Source organism: Martes martes (assembly GCF_963455335.1).
Source record: "Martes martes genome assembly, chromosome: 15".
In the NCBI taxonomy this organism is placed as follows: Eukaryota; Metazoa; Chordata; class Mammalia; order Carnivora; family Mustelidae; genus Martes; species Martes martes.
The window spans coordinates 41598928-41626859 of record NC_137903.1 but is presented as its reverse complement, the minus strand read 5'-3'; the positions used below and the strand labels follow the sequence as shown (position 1 = coordinate 41626859).

Sequence of the window (27932 nt, the reverse complement as noted above, 5' to 3'; positions counted from 1 at the left end):
AAATTAGCTTGTGATTGCTAAAAAATTCTATTAAAATGATATTAACTTACTATACTATGTAGAATTCTTTTGGACCTGAATCTTATATTTGGCCCTACTGTGTTTCATGGGCACACTCTTGTAGCCAGATCTTTCTGGATCTTCATTCTTCCAACCAATATACTAGCTACCCATGCTAGTTAGCTATACATTTGATAAAAATGCTACAAAAAACATATATTGTCTTTATATAATTATGTTATTCTTCTAAGAAACTGTCCAAAGATAATTTTTAATATAAGACTCCTCTGTGTGTCTGATCTTCTTCTAAACTACCACTTTCTGAACCATCAAAGTGTTTTTTTTTTTCCATTAAACCAGTAAGTACTTTTAGCTTTGCTCCCAGACTTATTTGAATGAAAAGAAGGCAAAGTGAGATTCAAGTCAGATGGCAACAGTTCTACATTTGAACAATAGCTCCCATCACCGTATGCCTTCTCCACAGTCAGGGAAATTTAAAATAGATGGAATTGTTAACAGGTTTACTTATCCAGTGTCAGTATGCTTGCTAGAGGACAAGTCTCTCTTGCCATGTATAGAGCGCAAAGTCAAACATGGAACTTCTGGAATTTAGACAAGCATGCTTGCCTTCCTATCCCGATCCCTAAAAGAAAGTGAGCAGAATCAGGTAACATTGCTGATCACTGTCAGAGCAAACATTCACCTTCAGGATCCATGCTTCAAAAATTAAGAAAGCTCTAATTAGAATGCTAATGTCTACCTTACCATCTTCTTCAGAAATTGCTGAAGTGTAGAAAGTTTCAGGATTCTGATAATCAGAGGGATATATAATCAAATATATAATCAAGTTTGATTATATATTGTATATATTGACATTGGGTGTAACAACTAATGAGTGAGTGAGTACAAAGCATAGGGCCCTGAGTTCTGACTAGTGAGGAAGAGCACCACCCTCCAGCCAGAAGCCAGTGTCCAAATCCCGGCCTTCCTACTTGGCCACAGTGTGTCCCTGGGCTGGTTAGTCTGTGCTTTCCATTTGACCGTCTGTAGGATCAGCCCCAAATCGGCCCTCACTTCCTAGAGCCGCTGTAAAGAGTAAATGAGTTAAAAAAAGATTAATGTGCTAAGGGAATTCAATTAAATATAAAAATAATGACGTGTCATTCTTTTCTCTTCTGTGTCTATTTGTGTGGCACTGAGAGGAAACCCGGGCTCGAACCCTGCGGGATGCGTGGACCCTGCCCTTCATGCTCCTCATTAGGTCAGTTCTTTGTCGTCTCGGTTTGCGAGGAGCTTCATTTCCCACTCCTACTGCAAGTCTCCTCATGTGAAGTCCGCGCAGAGTTAAGAAAGGAAACTCTTTCCCTTTGTGGGGGTACCCGACACACCAAAGGCAAGTACATTTTACTGATGTGTGGGAAATTCTCTAGAAGCAGAGGAAGGCCGACGATCCTTGTGAGCAGACTGCCGCACAGACACTGAGCGCAAGGTGGGCCAGCGTGATGCCACCCGTGCTGTCCTCACACAGTACGGTCATCATCACGTGGTCCTGGCCCAGTGGGGCCCCCACCCTGAAACCAGAAGCCAGCTGAGTCCTGTGGGTTTGGTCTCAACAGGTCACAGGTGGTGAAATGTTCAGTATGAATTCATTATGATTTTACATAATATTCAATATGTTCAATATGCAAACAGTTGCTAACTACACAGGTTAAAATGAAAGACTGAGTAGGCTGAATGGCCTCATTTCACCCAGGATGGAAATGGTACTTCTCTTTAACAGCATGTTTATCTCTGTTGTTCCCTTAAAGATAATTTAAGGGAGGAGACAAGTAGCTCTTTATCGTGGAATACTAGTATTGCTTCAAATTTATTTCTACAACCTTTAAGTATTTTCAATACTTTATTCCCAAATCTGCTGAGATTACACAGAATAACTTCTATTATTTCCAATTAACAGAAAGAACTTTCATTCAATTACTCTATTTACATACTGAACCCGTTTGGGTAGAGTATCTATCATGTTTTAACCCGAGAAGGGTTGAGAAAAAGCTCTCTTGGCTAGTGTCTGTTCACAAATGACCTCTCTTCTTCCCTGGGTCCAGTCTCAACACCCTCTTGCCCCAAACGCAGTGCACTGAGATCTACTTCCATCAACGATTCTAAAAAGTGCTCACTTCCCAATGTAGTAGTTCAAAGTCCTTCTTAGGAGAAAAAGGAACTTGCGAGTCCAGCCAACTCACTCGTCCCCCTCTTAGTTAACATGAAAAATATCCCCTCTATCCCAGCCCTCCTCTTATCCTCTCTCTGCAGCCTCCCATCATCAGGAAGGCTGGTCACTGAACACCTCTCATTCTGGTGTGACAATCCTGAGTGCTAAGTTACACCTGGCTTTTCGAATCTTCCTCAAAGAGCTCAAGTCAATGAGAAATTAGACTGCACATTTACAGATGACGTTCATACTTTCAATGGAAGATATATTTCCTGTCTTTTTAATAAGAGGAAAGCTGAGCAGCCTATACCCAAGAGGGAAAGCAATTGGCACCTTTCAGGCAGGGGCAATAAAAATGACCATTTTACATGGAGGAATCAAATTAATGGAAGTGTGATTCCTAGGCTGGAGGGTAGTATAGAGCTTTGGGGCTTCTAACCAAGGGTTAGCTTTTAACTACTAAGGGAAATTATGCTGATTCTAGCATTAAATACTGCATGGTTTTAACACTACCTAAGATAGCCTGATTCCCAAATCATCAAAACTGTTAAATCTATCAGCTTGGTCTACTCCAATGGAAAGATCAGTAAATGCATCTGGGACCTTCCTCCCCTCCCCCTTCAAACTCTTAGGATGTAACTGGGGAAGGAAAAAATTTATTTCAAGATACCTCAATGAACTTGCAAAGCAGGAATATGAATGTATTCAAACACAGTGTCAGTGACCTGGAGATTATTTTTCAAATCCTATACCTGAAGAACAGCCTGAAAAGGATCTTCCACAGACTGTGCCAACAAGCCCTACAAGGGGCACACCGGGCGATTACGATTAATCCACAAAAAGACTTCCAAGTATGCACAGTGGAGCCTAGCTTTCTGAAACGTTCCATCCTTCTACACATTCCATGTGGCCGATAATCGATATCCTGATTAGAGAAGTACCTGCCAGTCAAATGTCACAAAGAGGAAAAGCAGCACATGTAATGGATATCTCTCAAAAGGTGTGTAGTGAAGGTCCTTAAAGCAAAAAAATAAATAAAATGGTTATGTCTCTAAAAGACACCCGTATGTTTAAGAGGAGGCCGCATTGTATAAGCCTACATTGACAACTATGCTGTGATTTATGCAGGAATATGTAGATGTTTTTATTTTCTTTCTTCCTGGAAGAAATTATAAGAATCTTTTCACAAGTGTTTGTCTTTGAAAACCACTTGGTATTTTCTAACCTAATACTGATTTTCTTTGATTGTTTTGAGAATAGGAGTTATGTGGACACAGAATATCTCAGAGTGGCAAAATTATGAGCAATTATTGTTTTGTTTCGGTTTTAGATTTTATTTATATGCATTTTCCATATTTTATATATTGACATACTATTTTAGTCATTAATGATGAAAAAAACCTTTAAGTTGCAAAAAGATCTGTAGGGAATAGAACTATTTGGCAACTTTCACTTTTATTTTTAAAATTTTTTTTCTGTTTATTCACTCTTTTTCTATATAGACTCATATCATAGATTATTGGACATAGATATAATTATTAACATATAAGGATATATTACCTGGGCACCTTCACTTTAAATAGATATGAACATCTATTCTTTCTGTAACATGTATTAATCAACTTCATTACATCACATCCCTACTCAAAACCTTCATCTATAGAATTAAAAATATCAGTTCCTTAGCATTACACTCAAAACCATTCATGACCAACTCCCATTATCTTACCACCTTCTGGCCTGGCTCCCGTATTCCAGCCACATAGAACAAGCTGAAATTCCCAGCTCTCTCGCTCCTGTATGCCTCTGAAAATACTGTTTCTTCTAGATGGAACAGCTTTTTCTTCCCCCTGACCACCTGAAAACTTTCTGTGTTTTTTTTTTTCTTTAGAATTCTGCTCCAAAGTTTCCATTTTTGAATGGCACCATTGTTGGTGGAGAAAAATGATATATTCTCTAAAGAGAGCAATTTCGCCCTACCAAAATTATAAATGCACTTACCCTTCAACCCAGTAATGTCAGTCCTAGGAACTTAACCTACAGATATCCTCACACATTTGAGAAATGATGATATACAAGATTATTCATAGCACCATGGTGGGTAGCAGCAAAATACTAGAAACAACCTTATACAGATACATATGCTGGGAGTTGGGTAAACACATGGAAATCCATACAGTAAAACACTTATCTATGCAGCTGTCAAATGAATGAGGAGTCCTTGATGTACTGACAAAGAAAAACCTCCAACACATGCTGTTAAATGAGAAAAGCATGGAATGGGACACGAAATTTCTGTATAAGGAGAAGGGAAGAATACATACAAATTTGCTTTTATTTGCATCAACTATTTCTGGAAGGATAACTCTAAAAAACTAGTAACATCACAGGACAACAGAAGTGTGCTGGAAATGTCACTAGATGCCATTTTACATTTGTTGAAATTCGGAAACCATGTGAATGTACTACTTCCGTAAAAGGTAAAATTGTTGGGGTGCCTGGGTGGCTCAGTGGGTTAAAGCCTCTGCCTTTGGCTCGGGTCATGATCCCGGGGTCCTGGGATGGAGACCCGCACCAGGGTCTCTGCTCCAGGGGGAGCCTGCTTCCTCCTCTCTCTCTTTCTGCCTGCCTCTCTGCCTACTTGTGATCTCTGCCTGTCAAACATATTAAAAAAAAAAAAAAAAAACTTAAAAAAAAAGGTAAAATTGTAAAAGCTTAAAAACCAAAGTGCTAAAAAGTGTCCACATGTTTATGGAAGTATCTCTATTTCCCACACTCTCCTGATTATTCCTTTACTGTCTCATTAGAACCTTTACTGACTTCAGATACTATGTGCCAGACGCTATGGTAGGTAGAGACGGAAAATAAAAACAACCTGCAGGGAAAATGAACCTTAACGTACAACTCAAAAATCAGACAGAATATCTCATTTCAGTGAGTGCCCAGGGTGCAGGGTGTGACAGATAGGCAAAGAAGAGGGAGGCATCTCAGACAACACTGACAGTCCTCTTACCCCTGGTTCACAGGAACTGTTCACATGGCTATCTCCGGAACCAGATTACCATCTCCTTAAAGATAGCTCAGAGGTGAACACAGTGATATGCACACAGGAGATATGCCTGTTGAATGAACCACTGAATAAGATACAACAGACACAAGGACTGCATTTTTTAACAAGAACTAATATTTAAGTACTTAACTAGACTCTAACCTGATTCCACAATCAATTTTTTTTTAAAGATTTTATTTATTTATTTGACAGAGATCACAAGTAGGCAGAGAGGCAGGCAGAGAAAGAGAGGAAGGCAAGCAGGCTCCCTGCTGAGCAGAGAGCCCGATGCAGGGCTCGATCCCAGGACCCTGGGATCATGACCCGAGCCGAAGGCAGAGGCCTTAACACACTGAGCCACCCAGGAGCCCCGTCACTATCAATTTTATAAGAATTTAGTATAAGCTACCCTACGACCCAGCAACTGCACTACTGGGTATTTACCCTAAAGATACAAATGTAGTGATCCGAAGGGGAATGTACACCCGAATATTTATGGCAGCGATGTCCACAATAGCAAAACTATGGAAAGAACCTAGATGTCCATCAACAGATGAATGGATAAAGAAGATGTGGTATGTACATACAATGGAATTCTATGCAGCCGTCAAAAGAAATGAAATCTTGCCATCTGTGACGACGTGGATGGAACTAGAGGGTATTATGCTTAGGGAAATAAGTCAGTCAGAGAAAGACAATTATCATATGATCTCTCTGATATGATGAAGTTGAGCAACATGGGGGGTTTGAGGCAACATGGGGGGTTTAGGGGGTAGGAAATGAATAAATGAAACAAAATGGGATCGGGAGGGAGACAAACCATAAGAGACTCTTAATCTCCCAAAACAAACTGAGGGTTGCCAGGGGGAGCGGGGGCAGGGAGAGGGCGGTGGGGTTATGGACATTGGGGAAGGTATGTGCTATGGTGAGTGCTGTGAAGTGTGTAAACCTGGCGATTCACAGACCTGTACCCCTGGCGCTAATAATACATTATATGTTAATAAAAAAATAAAAAAATATTTAAAAAATACAAACTTGGAAATAAAAGAAAAAAAATTAGTATAAAGGTCTGAGGTTTAAAAAAAAAAACTGGGGAGGTGGTGCAGAGAGAGAGGAAGAGAGAGAATCTCAAGCAGGCTCCACGCCCAGCGTAGGAGCCCAATGCAGGGCTCGATCTCACAAACCTGAAATCATGACCTGAGCCAAAATCAAGAGTTAGACACTTAACCCACTGAGCCACTCAGGAACCCCAGGATAAAAAAATTTTTAAGTAACTATCCCTATCTTATGTGCACAGATATTTATGAATATATTCAACTGTCACAAAGTCATGTAGACCAATGATTATACCTATGCGGTGCTTCATTTCCACCCAATACCATCAATTAAATATACACAGTGAGACCAATGCACCCGGCACAATGCAGGGTTAGTGATATAATGGCCAACAAAAACAGACACAGCCTTGCTCTCATGGATGTTATGAGTTAGCAGGAGATTAATCACATAATCATGCAAGTTTCTCAAGTATTCTTCTGTATCTTCAAGAGGGGGAAGAGAGAGAACACAAGGCATGGCTAAGGCTTCTCCTAGCCAGCCAGCAGGAAAAGAGTGTTACCTTAAAACCTCAGATAATATAAGGTAAATGTTATGTTAGGGGATTGTAAAGAGAATTCAGTGTCCTTGAGCAGTGATGAACCTGAACCCCTGAAACTATCAGCTATAGATATTATGGATATTTTCATTCACATTACAGTTACTGCATACATCTCAAAATATTATTTATATTTATCACTATTTTGGAATTACGGTAGTTATTCTGCTTGCTACCATATCTTGTTATTTAATGTATTAATAAAGAAGCACATAGTACTGTATCACAAATCTGATTTGGGGGAGCTGGGGGTGGGAAAAATGCGTGAAGGTGGTCAAAAGGTACTAATAAATTTAACTAACTTATTAGTTAAATTTAACTAATAAAGTTAAGTCCAGGGATAAAATGTATGGTAAGGTGACTATAATTAATAATAATCCATTGCAGTGTTGGGGAGGGGGATGGGTGAAATAGGCAAAGGGGACTAAAAGGTAAAAACTTCTAGTTATAAAATAAAATAAACAGGACACAGGGATATAGTTAGTATTCTAACAACTTTGTATGATGACAGATGGTAGCTAGGTTTATCACTGTAATCACTCTGTAATGCATATAACATTAAATCACTATGTTGTACACCTGAAATTAATAAAACATTATACATCAACTACATGTCAATAGAAAATAATACTCTACTGTACATTTGACAGTTGCTGAGAGCAGATCTTAAATTTCTCATCACAGGACCAGGAATGCCTGAAGCACCACAGGGGAGAGGAAGCTGGAGGTGGACAAGACATTTTCCAAGGGTGTCGGGCCCTACGTGGACCTGTACGAGACAGAAGGCAGCACCTGGCCTCTGATGAACTTGGCAGCCAATGAAAAGGCAGCCCATGCAGATTTTTTTTTTTTAAGATTTTATTTATTTATTTGACAGACAGAGATCACAAGCAGGCAGAGAGGCAGGCAGAGAGACAGAGAGGAGGAAGCAGGCTCCCCGTTGAGCAGAGAGCCCGATGTGGGACTCGATCCCAGGACCCTGAGATCGTGACCCCAGCCGAAGGCAGAGGCTTAATCCACTGAGCCACCCAGGCGTCCCCCATGCAGATTTTTAAAAGGATTTTGTACATCTCTTTGATGATAATGATATCTAGTGAGATACAGCAGAGAGTGTGGTCAAGCCTTTGTTATGTAGTGGTCTGGTGGATCTCCTCAAAGGACAATTTCAAACAGATCTAAAGACCTTGTGGACATTACTTGAAATTAGGAGATGATTAACCCAGAAAGAGAAGGATGGTTTTAACCATCTGTATGAGGCCTATGAATCTCTGAATGAGACCAAATTTCATCCTTCATTTAAAAAAAAAAAAAGGGATGCCAGCAAAAAAAAAAAAATCTCATCACAAGGAAAAAACTGTATACGTGTGGTGCTGAATGTTAACTAGACTTATTGTGATCATCCTGCAATTTATATACATATGTCAAATCATGTTATACATCTGAAGCTAATGTTTATGTCATTATACCTAAATTTATTAAATGTGATTTTTCTCTATTTTGATGACTATGTTTCAATATCATTGGTTTCCTGTATAATTTTATTTATTTTATTTTATGCATTTAAAAACAGTTTTCTGATAAGGGGCCCATGGACTTAAGACTGTCAAGAGTCCATAACCCCAAGACTCTTTTTTTTTTTAATTTAATTTTTTTATTTATTTGACAGATGGAGAGCACAAGTAGGCAGAAAGGCAGGCAGAGAGAGAGGGGGAAGCAGGCTCCTTGCTGACCAGAGAGCCTGATGTGGCTTCGATCCCAGAACCCTGGAATCATGACCTGAGCCGAAGGCAGAGGCTTAACCCAGTGAGCCACCCAGGTTCCCCCATAACCCCAAGATTTTTAAAAATCTCTGGGCTATAAAGATGGTTCAGACTGGAATAACAAAGTTGGCATACCATAGCACATCAATAAATAGGAGAGATTTTTTCTTTCTTTTCTATTATTATTATTATTATATTATTATTATTTTTAAACTTTATTTATGCGAGAGAGAGAGAACACAAGTGGGGTGAGGGGCAGAGGGAGAAGCAGACTCTCCAACAAGCAGGGAACCTGATGTTGGCCTCAATTCTGGGACTCCAGGATCATGACCTGAGCCGAAGGTAGACACCAACCAACTGAGCCACTAGGCACACTTGGAGAAGAGAGTTTTCTGTTTTTAATTACCTCTGGGAGAGATGGGAAAGAAGAGTGCCAATTCACTTCAAAGTTCCAAGTAAAATGAAAAAGAATAGAGTGGTAAGTTTGAATTTACAGTCAGGTTTTATTGTATTTTGGGGCATATGTCACTTTCTGATAACAAATCTGTGGATATACAGTTTGTGTGAATATAAACAAAGTAAGCTACGAAAAACACAGTATTTACATATTTTAGATAGCTACCTAACCACGATGACCACATGAAAGGTCAATTATTAGATATGTGGTAGATGACTGTTCAGGAAATAGTCACTTTCCCCTTCTCCAACCTCCACGGTGGTATATCCTTTCCTGTCCCACCATGTTGGAAGTGACTCTCTGATCTGCTTTGGCCAATGGAACATGGACAGCTATCAAAGTGTGTGAGCTCCGAGACCAGACCTTTAAGAGGCATCTAACGTTTCCACTGACCCTTCCGAGAATTTCTTTCTTCCTTCCTTTCCTTCCCTTTCCCTTCCCTCCCTCCCTCCTTCCTTCCTTCCTTTCTTTTTAAAGATTTCATTTATTTATTTGACAGAGAGAGACAAGAGCACAAGCAGACAGAGAGGGAGAAGCAGGCTCCCCACTGAGCAGGGAGCCTGAGATGGGGCACCAACCTGGGACCCTGGGATCATGACCTGAGCTGAAGGCAGATACTTAACTGACTGAGCCACCCAGGTGCCCCCCTTTCTGGGAATTTCTAAACTCTTGTCATGAGAAGGAAACATTCCAGATAGCCTACTGATTACAAAAGAATGGCAATCTAACCAAATCTGGGTCCTGAAGCTAAGTAAACTCAGCTATATCCATCTGTGCCAGCCAAGATCAGCCAAACTCTAACCATCCAAAGACTTATAAGACAAAGATAAATGCTGACTATTGAGTGCCACAAAATTTATGGTGGTTTTTTTTGTGTAGCAGTATCTGACTAACAAAATATGCTAAGAGTGCTCTTGTTGAATGGTGAAACAGAAAAGTCACTGTCACATTAAATGATTGCAATGCTACTATCAAAGATGTAAAAAGTTTCTTAAAAAAACAACTCTACAAAGTTTACATTAGATCGCAGCATTAGTTTGTTAGTTTGTTGCCCTCCTAAGGAAACAAACTATAAAGTATTATATATTTCAGAAGTCCTACTCTAAAAAAGGGCATTAAGTTTCCTATAACAAAATTGATAATGAATATATACTGATGTTTTATGTTAAAATAAATGTTTAGGTTAATATGTACTTTTCTTCTTTTTTATGCCTCATCCCCTGAGCCAATTTTTTCTATTAACCAATTACACTCCTGACTGTATCAGGTTAAGTGGGCTTCTTCAATATCTCAGTCTGCCAGAAATTCTACTGTGGGCATTGCAAAGATCAGGGCTCCTGTGTTATTTTTGCTTTGTTTTGTTGCAAATCCTATTTATAAGCCAGCTTGTAGTCCTGGCATTGAGTCTGAATGTTACAATTTCATTTCATATTGAGTTTGAGCACCGTGGTGAGTTTTTTTTTTTTTTTTAAAGATTTTATTCATTTATTTGACAGCGAGAGATCACAAGTAGGCAGAGAGGCAGGCAGAGAGAGAGGAGGAAGCAGGCTTCCTGCTGAGCAGAGAGCCCGATGTGGGGCTCGATCCCAGGACCCTGGCAGAGGCTTTAACCCACTGAGCCACCCAGGTGCCCCCGGTGGTGAGTTTTTGATATAATACTGGCTTCTCCAATAATTTAATCATCAATTTAGATTTCTGTTAACCAAGTCTAAAACCTGATCCATCAGATTTTTAAAACACAAGGACATCAAATGAGGAATAAAACCCGAACTCCTTCTGACTTATAAGGCCCTCCATCCTAACCTGGTTCCCAACTTCTTCCCCGACCACGTTTCTTACCACTGTCTGCCCCGGTGCTCATTCCACACTGTGATCCCACACTGACCCTTCTGTTTTGCTAATGTATCAAACTCGTTACCACTTTGGGGCCTTTCTCTCAGAGTTTTTCTCTGCCTGAGTTTTTCTCTAACATTCCCACGGATGTCATTCAGATCTCAAATGACACCACAGAGGCCCCCAGTGACTACCCAAAATAAAGCCTCCAATTAAACCCTTTTGATGATATCACTCCATTTTAAGTTTTTGTAAAATACTTCTCACTAGGTGATAAGTAATATCATTAGCTAATATTTCTGTCTGACTTTTCCCCAAAATAGTATAAGACTCACAATTGATACGTCTTTCATGTTCACACCTCACTCCCAGGGCTTAAAAATCTATCATAGGAGCAGACCAATGAATATTTTTGATTATTAAACTGAATAAAAACACGGATGCTAAAACAAACTAAAAACCCAGAATAAGATTTTTTTCAACCACTGTGGGTAAGTTAGGATTTAAAAACAGAAATAAAAAAATTTAATATGTTATATGTTTTATGTCAACCGTTTCTATAACATCTCCCCCCAAATAGTTTGAATTGACTTACAAATCAACACCACCCCCAGGATCAAGCACAGAAAGATTACTTCTCAAATCTCACACGGGATTAAATGCAGAGAAGTTCTAATTATTTTACAGAGCTGGTTCAATGATTTCATATTTATTAGCAAAACCACCTAGATAATTTCCAGATAATGAATTTTTTTATAAAGTCTGTTAAAAGTTCATCTTCTTTTATTTCAAGACTTTCATGAAGAGAAATCAGTTTGGAGTAATACCAAGTAATGCACACATGCCTCTTACTGTGTGCGAGGTAAGCCCAAGTACTTTACTTGCATTGACTGATCTGATTCTCACAAAATCCTAGAAGGTGCTTCTAATACGTTTCCAATTTTCCAGATGAGAAAAATGAAGCTCAGAGAGGTCAAGTAATCTGCCAAAAGCCAGCGAGCTAGTTAGAGGTGAGGTGGGATCTGACCCAGACAGATGGGCTCCCGAGCCTGTGCCCACAGGCTCTACGTGATGTCATGTCACCTGACACGACTTGGGCAGATTCTCCCTGAGGACTCTGGAGTTGTGATTTAGGGTAGCAGCTTACCTCTCTGCAAATGACAGAACAGTAAATCTGGATGCTGTATGGCAGCCATATTCCTTGGGAATGAAGAAGAAGAAAACTTGGGTAGAGAGAGATAAATAAAGGAGAGGCCAAGAGAGAAGTTAATGAGATGGCAAGAGACAGGGAGAATGCTGGCCAGCATCAGTCCCGTGCCAGCCCTGCTGCCTGGCTGAACTTCTGCCCTTGAGTTTAAAGGGACACACCCTGGTGTCTGTATGATAAGTCCCCTGTCTTGTTTAAGATACCTAAAGATTTTATTATTTGCAACTGTTAAGAACCTTAACTCATTATCAGAACTGATCAACCAAATGAGGGAAGATTTGGCTCCTGATACTGAACTGAAATTGATGGAATAGTGCCAGAACGTGTACACGGTAAATGGGAATGAAGAATAAAAAATGTTCGGCTAATAACATTTTTAAAAAATACGGACAAATCAATGGGTCTTAGGTTTTATTCGAATCAATATTTGAAATGTATATCCAGGGAAGATTTAGAAATAACTATTGATTTCATTGTTTTACCCATCTCTGGCACAAGGAATTGCTCTGAATTTTTTTTTTCTTCCTAATCTGGCATGCTAGATTACATCAGTGTGCCAACCCAGTAAGGAGGCAGTAATTTCAGCTTACCCTCACCCATTGATACAACAGATAAAGTGTAGCTCCCTGAAAGAGCTCCCCTCCTTTGCTGGCACAGGGCTGCTATTTTGGTATCTATCAGTGAAGAACAAATATCTAGGGGCAATAGAGCCTAGACACGTGTTAGCATGTGTAAACAGCTTTTGTTAATGGACAGTGTTCAACACTGAACACCAAGTACCTTACGGTGACAGGTGACCTAGAATTTCTAGATGTGGAAACTAGTAAAGCCAGGCCATCTTTTCTCCAAGACACATTTTTTTTTTTTAAGATGTATTTATTTTAATTTTGAGAAAGAGACAGTGGGGAGGAAGGGAGAGGGAGAGAATGTCATGCAGACTCCCTGCTGAGCGCAGAGCCCAACGCAGCAGGGCTTGATCCTGCAACCCTGAGATCATGACCCGAGCTGAAATGGAGAGCCCAACACCCAGAGGACGGAGCCACCCAGGCACCCCTCCATTACATTCTTGATACCAACTTTTCCATTCAAGTTGGCGCAACAATCATTCCAATTATATCAAGTATGAAGTTCACTTGTCAACTCACTTTATAATATACTCTTCTCATGCAAATCAGCTGCTGCTTCTTCCTAAGTAGTATTATTGTATGTATATATTGCCAAGAACTAACCAACATGTGTGGACTAATTTATCACATTGCCATTGTCAAGTGTCTAAATCTAGACACTTGTCAACTTTTTACCTGCATTGATGTAACGCCTTTTAAAAACTTTTCCATGAGCCATGTGGCTCCCGTCAGTCGATTATTTCAGATTATTGCTGCCATAATCACGATACCTACTCAGCAGGAGGTCTGGCCCACCTAAATCCCTCCTGTTCATTCTGTATTACCTTCCCACCATCCTGAGGCTCAAACCTAAGACCCTCTGTACCATCTTCAGGGCAGAAGTCTTCAAGTTTCTCACAGGATTGATATCCTGATAGTGATTCCCTAATCAAACAAAGTAATTCATCAGGGTAACCCAACGAGCCCAGGTCCTCCTTTTGTCCACCCTCCTCCTTCTTTCACATCACTGTGGTGCCTTATCTACTCAACCCACTCCTTCCTTTAAGCCTTCTCCAGTTTGAACAGCCCTTTCTTGTTAGAAGGGAGACAGTACCGGCATTCACTGTGCTAAATACTGTACAAATGCTCTCATTTAATCCGTACGGCAATCCAATATGACCAGTACTACTAAGTCCCTCATTTTGAGATGAGGAAAGTGAAATGTAAAGAATTTAGGTAATTTACAAGTAAGTAGCAGATCTAAAACGTGAACGGGACACAGTAACTTAAAAAGCTCCCAAAGCAGTTAACCTCTCGGCCTTTGCACAAGCTGTTCCCCCTTGCTCAGAAAGGTCCTAGCCTCTTCCACTGGTTGGCAAGCACCTGATCAGCCTTCAAAGTCGGACTTAAGTGCCCCCACCCCCTTCTGAAGCCTTCTTCCACTCTCTTCAACCCGTGCTAATCATTCTTCACTTTGTTTTACCCTACCAAAGCCAAGTATCACTGCCATAAATATTTTGCTTCTCTCTTTTACTTGTCTGTGAGGTCTTTGGAGGAAGGGATATTCTATTTATACCAGCACACTGCAGTAACCCAAAAATGTCTGTAACGTTACATACTGCCCTAAGAGACATCAGAACGCAAAGTTCCCTTCGTAAGCACTCTATAGATTAAAATATGAAAACAATTCCGCAGGATACAAATTAACATTTAACCTAAAATATTCCAGCTTGACAGTAAGTATGCATTGTTTATTAGGCTTGTTAGCTGTTTAAATCGTACATTTTAAATTTAAATACATATTCAAAGCTTCCTTCGGAATGCATAATAAATGTAACAGGTGTGATCTTTTCCCTGTATTTACACTAGCCAGCTCTGGAAATTACTAGAGATGGTGGAGGAGGTAGAGAAGAATGCCGGCCATTCCTCTCTGCCACAGAAGGCCGTGACGGAGGCAACTTCAGAGACTGCCCCCCATGGTTGTTTATCACTCCTTGTGTGAGCACCTCAGGTCAGATGTAAAGATACGTGTTCTTGGAGGGAGAATGGGGGAGGGTACAACTTGTCTCAAAATGCGAGCCAGTTAATTTCAGCCAGAGAACAACCAAAGAAAAAGTAATCTGTTAAAGGAAAGCTGGAATCCTGTGTTCAATGAGGCACCTTTCTAAATGTTGCTGGAGCCCTTTTGACTATACTGGATCTTCACCTTACACACCAACTTATTTATGCTATAATTAAAATTTTTTTTTTTAAAAAGATTTTATTTATTTATTTGACAGAGAGAGCACGAGCGAGACAGGGAACATAAGCAGGGGCGGTGGGAGAGGGAGAAGTAGGCTCCCCACTGAACAGGGAGCCCGATATGGGGCTCAATCCCAGGACCCTGGGATTGTGACTGGAGCTAAAGGCAGCCACTTAACAACTGAGCCACCCAGGTACCTCTGTAATTAAAAAGTTCTTAAGTTTTATGAGTGCTGTGAAATGTGTAAACCTGACGATTCACAGACCTGTACCCCTGGGGATAAAAATACATTATATGTTTATTAAAATAAAAAAAAAAAGTTAAAAAAAAAAAGTTCTTAAGTTTTACAAGTGGTGACTCTCAACTTTTGTTTAGTTTCTCTCAGTAAGTATAATACTGGCCTAAGCAATTTCCGTTTTTTTAAAGTAATCTCTACACCCAACATGGGACTTGAACCCACAACCTTGAGATCAAGAGTCAAATGCTCTACTGCTCTACCGAGTGAGCCAGCCAGGAGCCCAGGTAATTTCTTGGGTGGGAGGGAGGGAGAGAAGGGGGGAGAGAGAGAGAATGAATGAGAAAGAGAGAGAGACCTGGAGAGGAGTTATGCTTGGCTTCCTTATCCCTTTTTCTTGCCATGATTCTCTAAAGGGACCTGTATAAAGGGATTTGTGATTTTCTTGCATTATTAAATTCAAAGGATCAATAGGATATAGCCATATTTTTTAAAGTATAGCTTGAGACATTTCTGAAATAAATTCAGTGGAACATAACTAGCCTTTAAACAAAACAAAAAACCTGAATACATCACAAGTAGCAACAAAAGTATTGTTTAAATTTTCTTTTAGACTTGTGTGCATAATGGCTTGTATTTTTGTACCATGAGTCTCCACCAAAAATGTCAGAAAGCCACAGGGCTACTTATAAACAAGAAAAGACTCAGTGTCCACACCAAAACCACTGTTATTAATGGGATTTTTACCATTTGAGGCATCAAGATACCTTCCATTATGAAAGAAAGTCCAATTGCAGAAAGATATTTAATTAATCCTGTACTAAGAAACCTTCCAAATGCCCTTTGTAATAATCGACCTAAACCCAAAGGATTTCATATGTTAGCAAGAATGTAATTTGCTTCACAGTGCGCTAATAAATCAGATTGAGAAGTAATTTATTTCTTACTATAGAAAATCTGAGTATGTATCTGTTTCACATAATTTAAAGGGTTCATCTCAGATAAAGCAAAAAAACCTAACATGAAATAAAAAGTAAATGATAAATATTTCATCGTAGCACAATTTTAGGATGACTTTTCCACATGAACCAAAACCAAATAATCACCTTCAAAAGGCTATACCAGTCAAGTCTTTAAAAATTTCACATCTGGTAATGAAAACCATGTATCTCCAGAAAGTTGTATAATCAGATTCAACACTCCAACATCCACATTATTTAAACATGTAGTATAAAGACCAATATTTTGTGTCTTTATCATACCTCTGAGACTTTCCATGCTAGTGACCAAGTTTCATAGCAGATATGCTCCAGGGTGAGGAGCAGAAGTGTGCTTTGGGGGAGCTAAAGTTGTATCAAGGCACAGCATACATCAACATACTGAATATTCATATGATCTACAAATGGAAATGTTTCCTGGTAAGCGCACTGATATTAATTCGTTGGTTCATTTCCTCTCTGTGTCTCCTGTCCCCTGCATATGACTATACATGCACAGTACACAATGTCCTACACTTGCTAAGATGCTCCCTAGGACCTAGTCAGGTCACTGCCTCCCCCCTCAGTCTCCCATGTCCTCCTCAGTGTGCCACTTTATATCTGTTTTTGTTTCCTCTCCTTTGGCATGGAAAATTCCTACAAGCGTTTGAAGACTCAGCTCAGATACCTGAAGGAGGATCCTGACAGGACCACCAAAAAGAAATGAAATAAAGTTCTGAATTCTCTGGATAAGTTTTCGTGGCGGAATATTGAAACTCATGGCTAAAATGAAGTTTAAAAGATTATCCACAACTACTGGTGGACTAACTCTCCTGACTTGGTAAAATATTGTGGTTTAACTAAGGATTAGCAGTAATATCCACATAATATATATAATTATAAAGACTGAAAACAATGTGAGTTATATATACTAAATAGGACAAGAATGCAAAAGGCTAGATGTTTCTGTATTAATGAACACTGATAGATGTATATTGTGTTGTATTTATTTGGCTTTTGCTATTTTCTTTGGTTCAGCTGACTCTTCAACTGCATCTATAGAGACATCTACAGGGGCACCTGGCTGGCTTTGTCAATGGAATATTCAACTCTTGACCTCGGGGTCATGAGTTCAAGACACACGATGGGAATGGAGTCTACGTACAAAAATAACCTACAAAAGCAGAGTAAAATGAATCCCTATAAGTCATCTCCCACTTTCAACAATTACCAACACATAGTCATCTAGCTTTATCCACATCACCAACCCTCTACTGAATCGTAAATGTTTTTGAATCTTTGCAGACATTTCGTCCATAATTATCTTAATATGTATCTGTAAACCATCATTTTAAACATAATTATAATATCTTTATTGCATAAAAATGAATAATCCTCTTAGTATCATTAAATATCTAACTAGTGGTCAATTATAGATGTTTTATATAGTTTGTTCAATTCAGCATCTAAACAATGGCAATAGACTGCATCTATGGGGCGCCTGCATGGCTCAGTCGTTAAGCCTCTGCCTTTGGCTCAGGTCATGATCCCAGGGTGCTGGGATCTAGCCCCGCATCGGGCTCCTTGCTCAACAGGAAGCCTGCTTCTTCCTCTCCCGCTCCCCCTGTTTGTGTTCCCTCTCTCTCGCTGTGTCTCTCTTTGTCAAATAAATAAATAAAAACCTTTAAAAAAAATTTAGGCTGCATCTACTTACTATAACCCTTAAGTATTTTAAAATCAATTTATGAAAAAAATAAATAAATAAAAATCAATTTATGAGATCCCCTTTATATTGTTCATTGCAAGTTTTTGTTTGAAGAAGTTGCCAGGTATGTTGTTAAGGTTCCTATGCCTTCAAATAGAGAATCAGGGTTTCATATTAGCAAGATAACTGTTACAATACAGTCTTTCATTCTACTGCTTGTGATGAGTACTATCAAATATAACGAGTAAGAGGCTACTATGGCAATGGTTGGGAAAGTTAGTTTACAAAGTATGCCTCACTGCTATCTTAAACTTGATAGCCATTATAAGGATGACATCCACAGAGAAGAAATAAACATTTGCAAGAACCTCATTTTTCTATTATGCAAGGACATGCACACCAAGACCCTTGGAGAAGAGTGAAAAAAAAATTCCAAATATTAAATCCAAGTGGTAACTGTACTAGAAGTTAATTTCATAATAATTCTTAGTAATAACATAAACATTTTGAAAGTTATCTGACTTTTAGATAGTTCAGTTCTCCATGCTGATGTTCTAGCCCACTGGTACAAATGTTCCAATTCAAGAAGACTGAATTGTTTGTGTTTAAATGTAGGTAAGCTTCACCTAATAATCATGAACACACATGCAAGGCGAACACATGGGACAAAGTAGTATTTGCCGCTCTAAAACTCTGACCCTCACTACACATGAAAGTAGTAACCTAAGTTTTACTGCTAAAGCACTTTAAAATGCACTATTAAACATGTCACAGTGTTTAGTGATGTAAATAAATCATTAAAAACCTGCAGACCTTTCTGTAGCCTGAACACAAAGCCAAACGCAATACTTCTATTTTAATTCCCAGGAAGTTTTTCTCAGTTGCTATAGGAACACAGCTATCATGTTAGAAAAGGAAAAAAAAAAAAAAAAACAGCCCCAGAGGAGTGTGCTCGCACCACCTACCATAGACCTGGGCTTGCTGACGGCCACCAGACTAGTGAGGAAGTCTTCATCGTGCAGCTGGCTGAAAACATGGGCGTCATAGGCTACCATGATGGAGATTTCTTCCATCATCTTGCCAGCTGGCCTTTCCACAGCACCAGCTGCTGCCCCAGCTCCAGACCAGACTATCCAAGGAAAAATCCTGCCGCAGCTCAGTGCCAATGCCCACACCCACCTGAGTTTGAGGGGGCGGAGTATCAAAAATCCAGAAGGGAAAAAAGAAAAGGGGGGGAAAAAAAAAAGAAACGCAGCTGCTATCCCAGGCTCGTTTGGTAATTCACCTCCAGTAGAAAACTAAGGCGGGTCTCTTATCTGTGGAGGAAGTATACAGTATAAACACCTTCTGCATTCTTAACACAGCAGCTGGAAAGTTCGGTTTGGGGAAATCTTCTTTCAGCTTCAAAAAGAGAAATAAAGAGAAGTTTTCTAACTGGAAATATCCTATAGCAAAAACAAATAAAACTTGAAAACAAAGGCCCCCAAACTGATTTACGTTATGTTCTTGGTAATTAGAAACTTTTAAAGTTTGTCTTCTTACTTCAGTATCATTTATGTCAAGATTCTTCTTCTTGGAGGAGAAGTGGATTTTCTCATGTCTTATTTTTTCACATTCATAGAAAATAAATAGATGGCAACCTTTAGTTTTTCAGAATTTCTAGAATTCTTGGTGCGGTTAAGAATTATCTCCTGAAGTATGAAAAAAAGAGATTCTTTTTCACTTCTGATTATTTCTGTTAAAACAAAAAAAGCACCAAAATATAAAAATGAAACAGGGACTGCAATAATTAATTATCATTTCCCCTTCTCCTAAAAAACACACAAATATTTTAAATAAAATTCTTGATTTGGGGAACTTTGTTTTCTGTTGTTATTCAGAAAGCAACACAAAGGTCTCACTTCTAACTTTATGGTTTTTCTCCCAAAGATAAAAGTTCTCTCTCTCTCTTTTTTTTTTTTTTAACTTAAAGGTTTCTTTTAACTACCCATTTTAGCAGATAGTCACGAACTGGTGCCGTCTTAGCTACCAGAAATGTTTCACAGTTGGGAGACCGTATATGAATCTCAATATGCACTATGAAAAATTTTAAGGCTGCCCATAATCATCATTACAAGGTTGCCTAAATTACCAGGAAATATAATGTATGCTAATTCCACGGGAAAAGTATTAAGCAAATAAAAAAGGGGAGAACAAATGAAGCTCCTCCAAAAGTTGTTTGTCCAAAATTTCCAATTAAGCTATTATCTTCTCTGCTTTTTATAGATTATGACACTGCAGTACCATGAGGAATAGCATTTGTTAGAATTAGAAATCAATTTGGCAATGTTTGTCTATAGTCAAATACAGATAACTGGTTGGAATTTTTAGCCCTAATTACCAATAGCACTGTCATGTTGTTTAATTGTGTGCTTTTCAAAAGACAAAACTTAGGAGATTCATGGTGTCTATTTTCCCTTATTTTCCTGAAGTATCTTCACTTAGGTTAACATGATTACTTAAATAGCACCTTGTTCCATTTAAATATGATTAGGGGAGTTTTGCAATTGCTACAGCAGTCTAGATTAAACACACACACACACACACACACACACCCCAAGGAGAAAAACACCTGATGGCTAGGAAACAGAAGCAAGTCTAATAGGCTTATTTTAACAGAAATGCAATACTTTCAATAAATCTTCAAGATTAAAACAGCTTGAAACTGGGCTTGACCCTCGTGGGAGCCAGTGAAGCATTTTTACTCCATTTTTGCTACAATGCAGCTTTGTCTCTTACGCTTTATTTTTGTGGAAAAGTTTCCCAGTATATTTATCTAAAAGCTGACTAACCAGGTAAAAATTAAACAGTAATCAAGAGACAAGGTTTCATAAAGCATCCAAGTAGTTCCTACCTTTTAAAGTCCTTTTTATCTTTGCAGAAGTACTGTAAAAGATACTGTGACCCTCTTCATGCACTCACTAGCACCAGAAGGTTTCGGGTTTACCTTGCAGCACCATTTTCTAGAAGGGAAAGCAATTCTTCTTGCTTTCATGTTTTTCTTTGCTGCAGTGACTCAGTGCTTCTACCCTGATACCTGAATAAGGCGCACTGACAAAGACACCTGTTGTGGAAGGTAAAGAAACTACTTCCCAGAATGCCTTACTCCCCGCTGGCAACCGCCCAGGGGCAAACAAGAATTATAAACCTCATTGGAGCAGTTGCCTATGCACCCCGGGAGAGCAATTCAGAGTAACAATGGGTAATCTCCTTGGTTAAGAAGAACACTCATAACCCAAGGAAAAAAAGGACCAGAAAAACAACATCAAACAGTTTAGGTGCTGTGTATTAAACCCATAAAATATTTAGGGATCAGGGCTGTTAAGAGTACAAAACAATTTTAGGAACATAATGAAAGGCTGTAAAAATACTTTAAAAATTACATAAACAGAAGCTGACGACTTTAAATATTTCAGTCCTTTCAGAATTCCACACAGGTTCTCAGGTAAACAGTCAGGTATTTTTTTAAAGCTTCTGACTTATTACCTACAAAAGACTGTTCTAATTAGCCACAGTCACTAGAATTATTAATAACGTTTCATTCCTAAATCTAAGAGGTCCTCTATCAAAGCCAGAATGCATGCATCTTCTAAAGCAAGGGTTCCCTAAGTTAGACTTGTACGCTTTATTTCTGTCACCCTTACCATGGTTCTCCACACTTTGACTCTCAGAGTCTGGGCAAGAAAAATCCCAATGTTTCTTTTCTCTTACAATGAAATGTATACTTGTGGTCCCAACAAAATGCATACTTTTTGAAAACTAATGATCTATTTAAAAACCTGTCTTGGAACTGGCCTTTTTTCTTCTTAAGACCTTCTCTCCAGTCTCAGAAACAGGAGCTACCATACCCACCCTGAACCCTCCCTGTTAGAGTCAAGTTTACAAACAGTCCTCTCTACTCCCTTGCAAGGCATCTTTCTTACTCTTTTGGCCTTTTCACCTGTTAACTGATCCCACGGATCTCCCAGCCTTGTTTCCACTTCTCTGCTCCTTCGCACCCTGAAGCAACTCTGCAAAAAGCCGGCGGGGGGCGGGGGGGGGGGAGCGGGAATTACCTGAGATCAATGCGCGTAGCAGCATTTGCTGCTAAAATGTACCAGGAGGGAACGGTATATCCAACTGGCAGCAGAAAACAGGGCGTCAGTGGGAACCAATAGATGGTCGCCAGTTCAAGCAGGAACTAGCTAGCTGTCTGTCCCAGGGCAAGTCATTCAACCTCCCGAGGTTTCAGTTTCCTCGTGGTCATGTAAATTGAGAGGGATGGACTAGATCTGAGGTTTTCACGTGCACCCAGACACAGACCAAATAAGTATCCAGTTTCCCTCCACTAAACAGGCTTACTGGGGGATTTGAAGGTGGAAATACCTTTTTCATCTTCATGAGAATAAAAAACAAAGGGTAACAGTAATCCCAGATGTTAAGAAAGTCGGGGTTGCTAGAATGCATCCCAACAAAGGCAGTCTACTTTGTACCCTACTTTGGATTTTCTAATGTGAACTTTTTGCCTCTGATGAGGATTCCATGATACTTTTCATTGGTTATTCTTTTTTTTTTTTTAAGATTTTATTTATTTATCATTAGTTATTCTTTAGTCTTTGCAGTTTAGAGGCCAACCTGGCTACAAAATAATTTGTAAAAGCCTCTCCAGATCTCATTAAAATAAGAAAATTCTGGTGAATAAAATATCTTTACTGATTTTTAAGTGTCATTTTAACACTTTACATAGTATGACTTTATTCTGGTAGCTGATTTTGTTCCAACAATCATTCTTCCAGGATTATTACTTTTTAACAACAACATACGTGGGTCACCCTGAGTGAGTATGAGGCTAGTAGACCATTCCCCGCCTTCAGAGAACATCTGTTCTCACAAATGCAGGTACGGCCAAAATGAAAAAATCAAGAAAAACCTGAATAAGATGTGAACATTTTCTAATTTCTGTGTTTTCTCCAAACACAGCAAAGCAAAGTAGCTTTTTTGGGGGGCAGGGGTATTCAAATCAAAGGTGAAAATATGTGAGAAACAGAAGGCCCCAAGAGTGGCTGCAAAGACCCTTTTCCCCATGCCTCAGGTTCTGCTGGTTGAACTTCTCACAACAGCCATAAGGACAGGGCAAGATAGAAAGGAGGAGAAAAGCACCAGGGCAGAAGTGTGGTCTCAAGGGCAGAGGGTCTTCTGCGCCCTCCCCCCACAGCGCAGGTGGAGCCCTCTAGACACCCTCTTTCCCTCCTTGGTGGCGCTTGTCTATCCGTTCCTCAATCAGTCAAGATCAACATTCACCAAGTGTACGTGACTCAGTTTTAAGAGACCTTCACAAGATATTCACGGTATTGACATAAACAACTGTAAGAAAGATAAAATTCTACAAGTACTTTCTCAATCACAGAAAACCAGTATTCCAAGTAGGTTTCCCACTTAGGAGTGCACATTATGAAACCCAAGTGCTCTACGTGGGGGAACAAAAGATAAAAGGAGAATGAGAAATCACAGAAGTATCAAGAGAGGAAAGCTTTTCAGGATATTTTGGATTTCAGAGTAGTCCAGTGACACATACTGAGTTTTTACAAAGGGAAAAGATCAAAGAGTAAAAGATAAATAAGCAAAATCTTAGTTTTCTTTAAAAAAATCATGCAAAGGTAAGTAAAGAAAGCCATTATTCTTGTGTCAAACTCCAGCCATTTAGCTCATTATCTTTCCTATCTTTCTCGGCAATTGCTAGGCAAATTCAAAACCCCAGAAATCACAGATTCTTAAGGTAAAAAACAACAACAATGACAGAAAAACCCCAGAGTTAAAGAAAAGAAAAACCAGTGGAGCCTAAAATACTTGCCTAACAGCTGTACTGGGTATCTTACTTCCTCACTACAAAGAATGTGGGTGAGGGACAGTCCACACGGTGAGTCTGCAACTCTCTTACAATCAGCTTTTTACCTCATTTGTAACTCTAAAATCCACAGCCAACTGTTAAACACAAGACAACAGGCCCAAAATGGAGTCACTTCTGTGAAGCCCCATGTTATCAGAGGCTTCATCACAGCGTTGGCTCTCCCTGAAATGGAATCTTAAACCAGTCATTCAGAAGTCGCCTGATCAGCACTAGTCGGGTAATCTGGCTGACAGACCCCTTTGAAATAATCAACCTGCTTTTTGGCCTACTGTAACTTCTTTGTTCCCGCTCCCTTCTGCCTACGAAAGTCTCTTCTTTGGTACAGCTCCTCAGAGCTCCTTCCTATCTGCTAGACTGGGTGCTGCCCAAGTCATGAATCATTGGATAAAGTCAATAAGATCTTTAAAATTTACTCAGCTGAATTTTGTTTTTTAACCAATGCGTTCCCTTAAACTTTACCTAACCAAAAATAAGTGCTTCCAGTGTTGTAAGCATTCACTGATATTTGCTGAGGATGGTTTCAGACACATTTAAAAATATGAGCAATGCTTCATCTTGTCTCATTGGGAGCAGAATACACAACTCACTTATAATTAAAAATACCTTTACCTTAAGTTTTAAAGCATTCAAATAATTTTTAAAATTTAAAATGTGTTTTAAATTTTTTAAAAGTTTTACTAACAACCAAATCAAACCATTCCACAAGGATAATGTTTTAGATTTTTTTTTTTAACCAAGATCAGAAGGCAGTTTCAGTTTTAGGTAATGGCAAAAAAGTGTGAGCTAGATTTATTTACATGTTCATTTGTTTCAAGTTCTTCCTGCAGGGCTGGTGATGCCAGCCTGGATAAGCCCCTTTCCAACGTGCCCTCAGGTCCCCGCAGTAGGTCACACACAGACAGCTGGCAGTGGTGGACATGATGGTCACTAGGGGGAGGTGAGTGGGGGAGGTGGGTTGAATGGGTGATGGGGATTAAGGAGACACTTATTGTGATGAGCACCAGGTGTGGATGGAAGTGCTGAATTGCTATATTGTACACCTGAAACTAATATTACAGTTAACAAGAATTTAAAAACTAAAAATAACAACAACAAACCAACTTGAGGAATTTGATGCTATGTGAAATATATCTCAATTTGAAAAACTCAACAGCATTTGCTAAATGCTTATAATGTGCATGGGGGTGGTGGGGGCTTACAAAAATTTCAATACAGTAACATATAATCTAGTTATAATAATGAGTAACAGGGGCACCTAGGTGGCTCAGTTGGTTAAGCACCCAATTCTTTTTTTTTTTTTTTAAGATTTTACTTATTTATTTGACTGACAGAGATCACAAGTAGGCGCAGAGACAGGCAGAGAGGAGGAAGCAGGCTCCCAGCTGAACAGAGAGCCGGATGTGGGGCTCGATCCCAGGACCCTGGGATCATGACCTGAGCTGAAGGCAGAGGCTTTAACCCACTGAGCCACCCAGGCACCCCATAAGCATCCAACTCTTAATCTCATTTCAGATCTTGATCTCAGGGTCATGAATTCAAGTCCCAAATTGGGCTCCACACTTAAAACACACACACACGCAATAATTACTAATATTTCCTTTAAAAATGTTTTATAATAATAATGGGAACTAACATGTAGCAAGCATTCACTGTGTCCTAGACATAGAATCTCATTTAATCTTCACAATAACTCAATGAACTAAGAACTCTAATTTTCCCTTCTTCTTCACTAAAGTATGGAGAAGTGTAGTGATTTGACTCAATTATCTCAATTAGAAATGGAGCTGATAAGATTAAAAAACCAGTGTCTCTGGCTCCATCACTAAAGGACTTCATCACTAAAGGACATGCTCTTCATCACTAAAGGACAATAAGGGAAGTGAGCAAACATAAACTGAGAATCAGCCATGTGCCAGACACTACTGCTTTTCAAATACCGATATCCCCTCCCTGCCACCAAACACAACAATACACTATGTTTGTCAAGTAATGCAACCACTAGTGACTTTAGGACTGTAATATTATGAAGTCTCTGCATACAGGAAAGCCTTCGTGGAAAGATGGATTAGATTTGGATAGGCAAAGTGAAATAACTTTTTACGGAAAATAAGCTGGTCACAGTGCGGAACTGGTATTGGTGGGGTACAGTAGGAGATAAGGTTTCAAAGACAGATTTGAATTGGTCTGTGGTAGGTTTCAAATATCAATTCAACAAATTTGGAAAACACGGTGTATAGGCCAAGGGCAGTCACTGAAGACCGTTAAGTTTTTGCCTTTCGGGCCTCTATTTTTGTCATCAGGGGAAGGACCTATAGTATAATGGTTAACACATGGGCTTCAGAGTTCAGAATAACTTGGGGTAACATCTAGCTCTGTGACCATAAGCAAATCACATAGGCTGTCTTACTCTTGGTTTTGGCATCCATACGATAAGAAAATAATAACAATGCTGTTACTATGAGGGATAATAAGATAATGCACATAAAATCCCTTAGTAAGCTGCCTGACTCTAGAAAGCATTTGGTTAATGTTGCTGTTATTTGCTGTTATTATCAATATTAATAAAAATGATATCTGCAGGGACAAGATCGTTTGCTAAACACCAAAGAGAAGATGGAATTGTAACTTTCAGAACTGAGGGGGGGTGGGAGAGGAGGAGCTCAGGATCCGAGAACACAATGTCTCCATTTTCTATTTCCTTATCCAATTAATAAAAATCCAGGAGAAAGAGATAGATGATGTCACACAATTCCAACCTTCCACCAGCTTTCCCTAAGCAATTAAATGTTTTTAGATGTTGCTGTATTTGGGAGCAGGTTGGTAATTTACATATGTCATTCTGTCAGAAATCATTGAGACAGGTTAGAGGACTTGAAAGGTTGATAATGTGTGTGTGTTTACGTGTGTGTGGAGTCTCCTGTACTTTCGCCGCCCTCTCCAGGTTCCTGATGACAATGCAGACAGAGTTTAATCAATCACCTCTTATTAAATTAAGCAATTGTGACAAGAACAGGGAACAAAGACAGCATTTGTTGTATATCGATATTCATCTGTAGTAACCTGATCAACAAAACACTGTTACTATGGGCAAACATGTGGAAATACATAATCCTTCTTTATAATTGTATTATAACAAGATTTTCCATTGTTCATTGGTATCTTAGAGTTAAAAGAAATATCCTATACAATGGTTTAGAGTAACAGCTTCTCTGGAAGCTGAAACTGTTAATCCATTTCATTTCAAAGAGATCAGCTGAGTTTGATGAGAAGTGAAGGGGGAGGGAAGAGAGAAGTAACACATTATTTAACATCTACTGTGTTGGGATGGAACTTTAACTACACTCTCCTAATTTTTACAACAATACTGTGAAGCTGATTTTATTATCCATTTTACAGAAGAGTAAACCACTGCCCTGCAGGTTTAAGTAATTTAAGGTCACACTGCTAGCAAATGAGAGCCATGGTTAAAATAGAAATATGTGATTACAAAGGCTGTGTGTCCCCCTGACCCCCAACAGGTTCATCATAAGATGAATTCGGGAGAAGACAGTAAACTCAACTTGAAGATCCTGAAATAGAAGCTTTACAATTTCCAAAGCTGGACTTTGTATCTCTCTTCTTTTAGTATTTTGCTTTTAAATTTTTTTAAGCAAGCTCTGTGCCCAACATGGGGCTCGAACTCAGGACCCTGAGATCAAGGGTCACATGTTCTACCCACTGAGGCAGCCAGACATCCCCCTCTAAGTATTTTCTTTTTAATATTGTATTATTGTATATTCAAAATACGAACTAAAAACTCATTTTGCGTCTAAGAGTATTATTTATAAGGCATTTGCAAATGGAAAACTGAGTCCAGCTACTGACAAGTGTAATGCACGTATTAACCATCTGCTACAATAGAAAATATGGTGTGGACTGAAGCAGCATTCCTTGAATGACTTGTCAAAAGCAGCTTCTCCACTATTAAAAACTGGCTTTTTGTTTGCTTTAAAAACAAGAGTGAATTGTTTAATGTGTTAATAGAAAAATAATTAAAAGGCTTTAATAGTTTTTTAACAGTGTTTAACAGTACA

The 27932-nt window shown here is 39.1% G+C and overlaps 1 protein-coding gene across 6 annotated transcripts in view; it reads right to left on the bottom strand.

The window, feature by feature from the left end:
* Positions 1 to 27932, bottom strand: part of RABGAP1L (RAB GTPase activating protein 1 like) — a 757100-nt gene that overhangs the window by 78680 nt on the left and 650488 nt on the right. For 2 of the 6 annotated variants that reach the window (XM_080824390.1, XM_080824393.1), the window contains exon 1: positions 18899 to 19210. The exons of the other annotated variants lie outside the window; for them this stretch is intronic. In XM_080824390.1, coding sequence (XP_080680516.1) covers positions 18899 to 19009 — 111 coding nt within the window. In that variant the 5' untranslated portion in view covers positions 19010 to 19210. Of the gene's footprint in view, positions 1 to 18898; positions 19211 to 27932 lie in introns of those variants that run through there. 6 annotated transcript variants of the gene reach the window in all.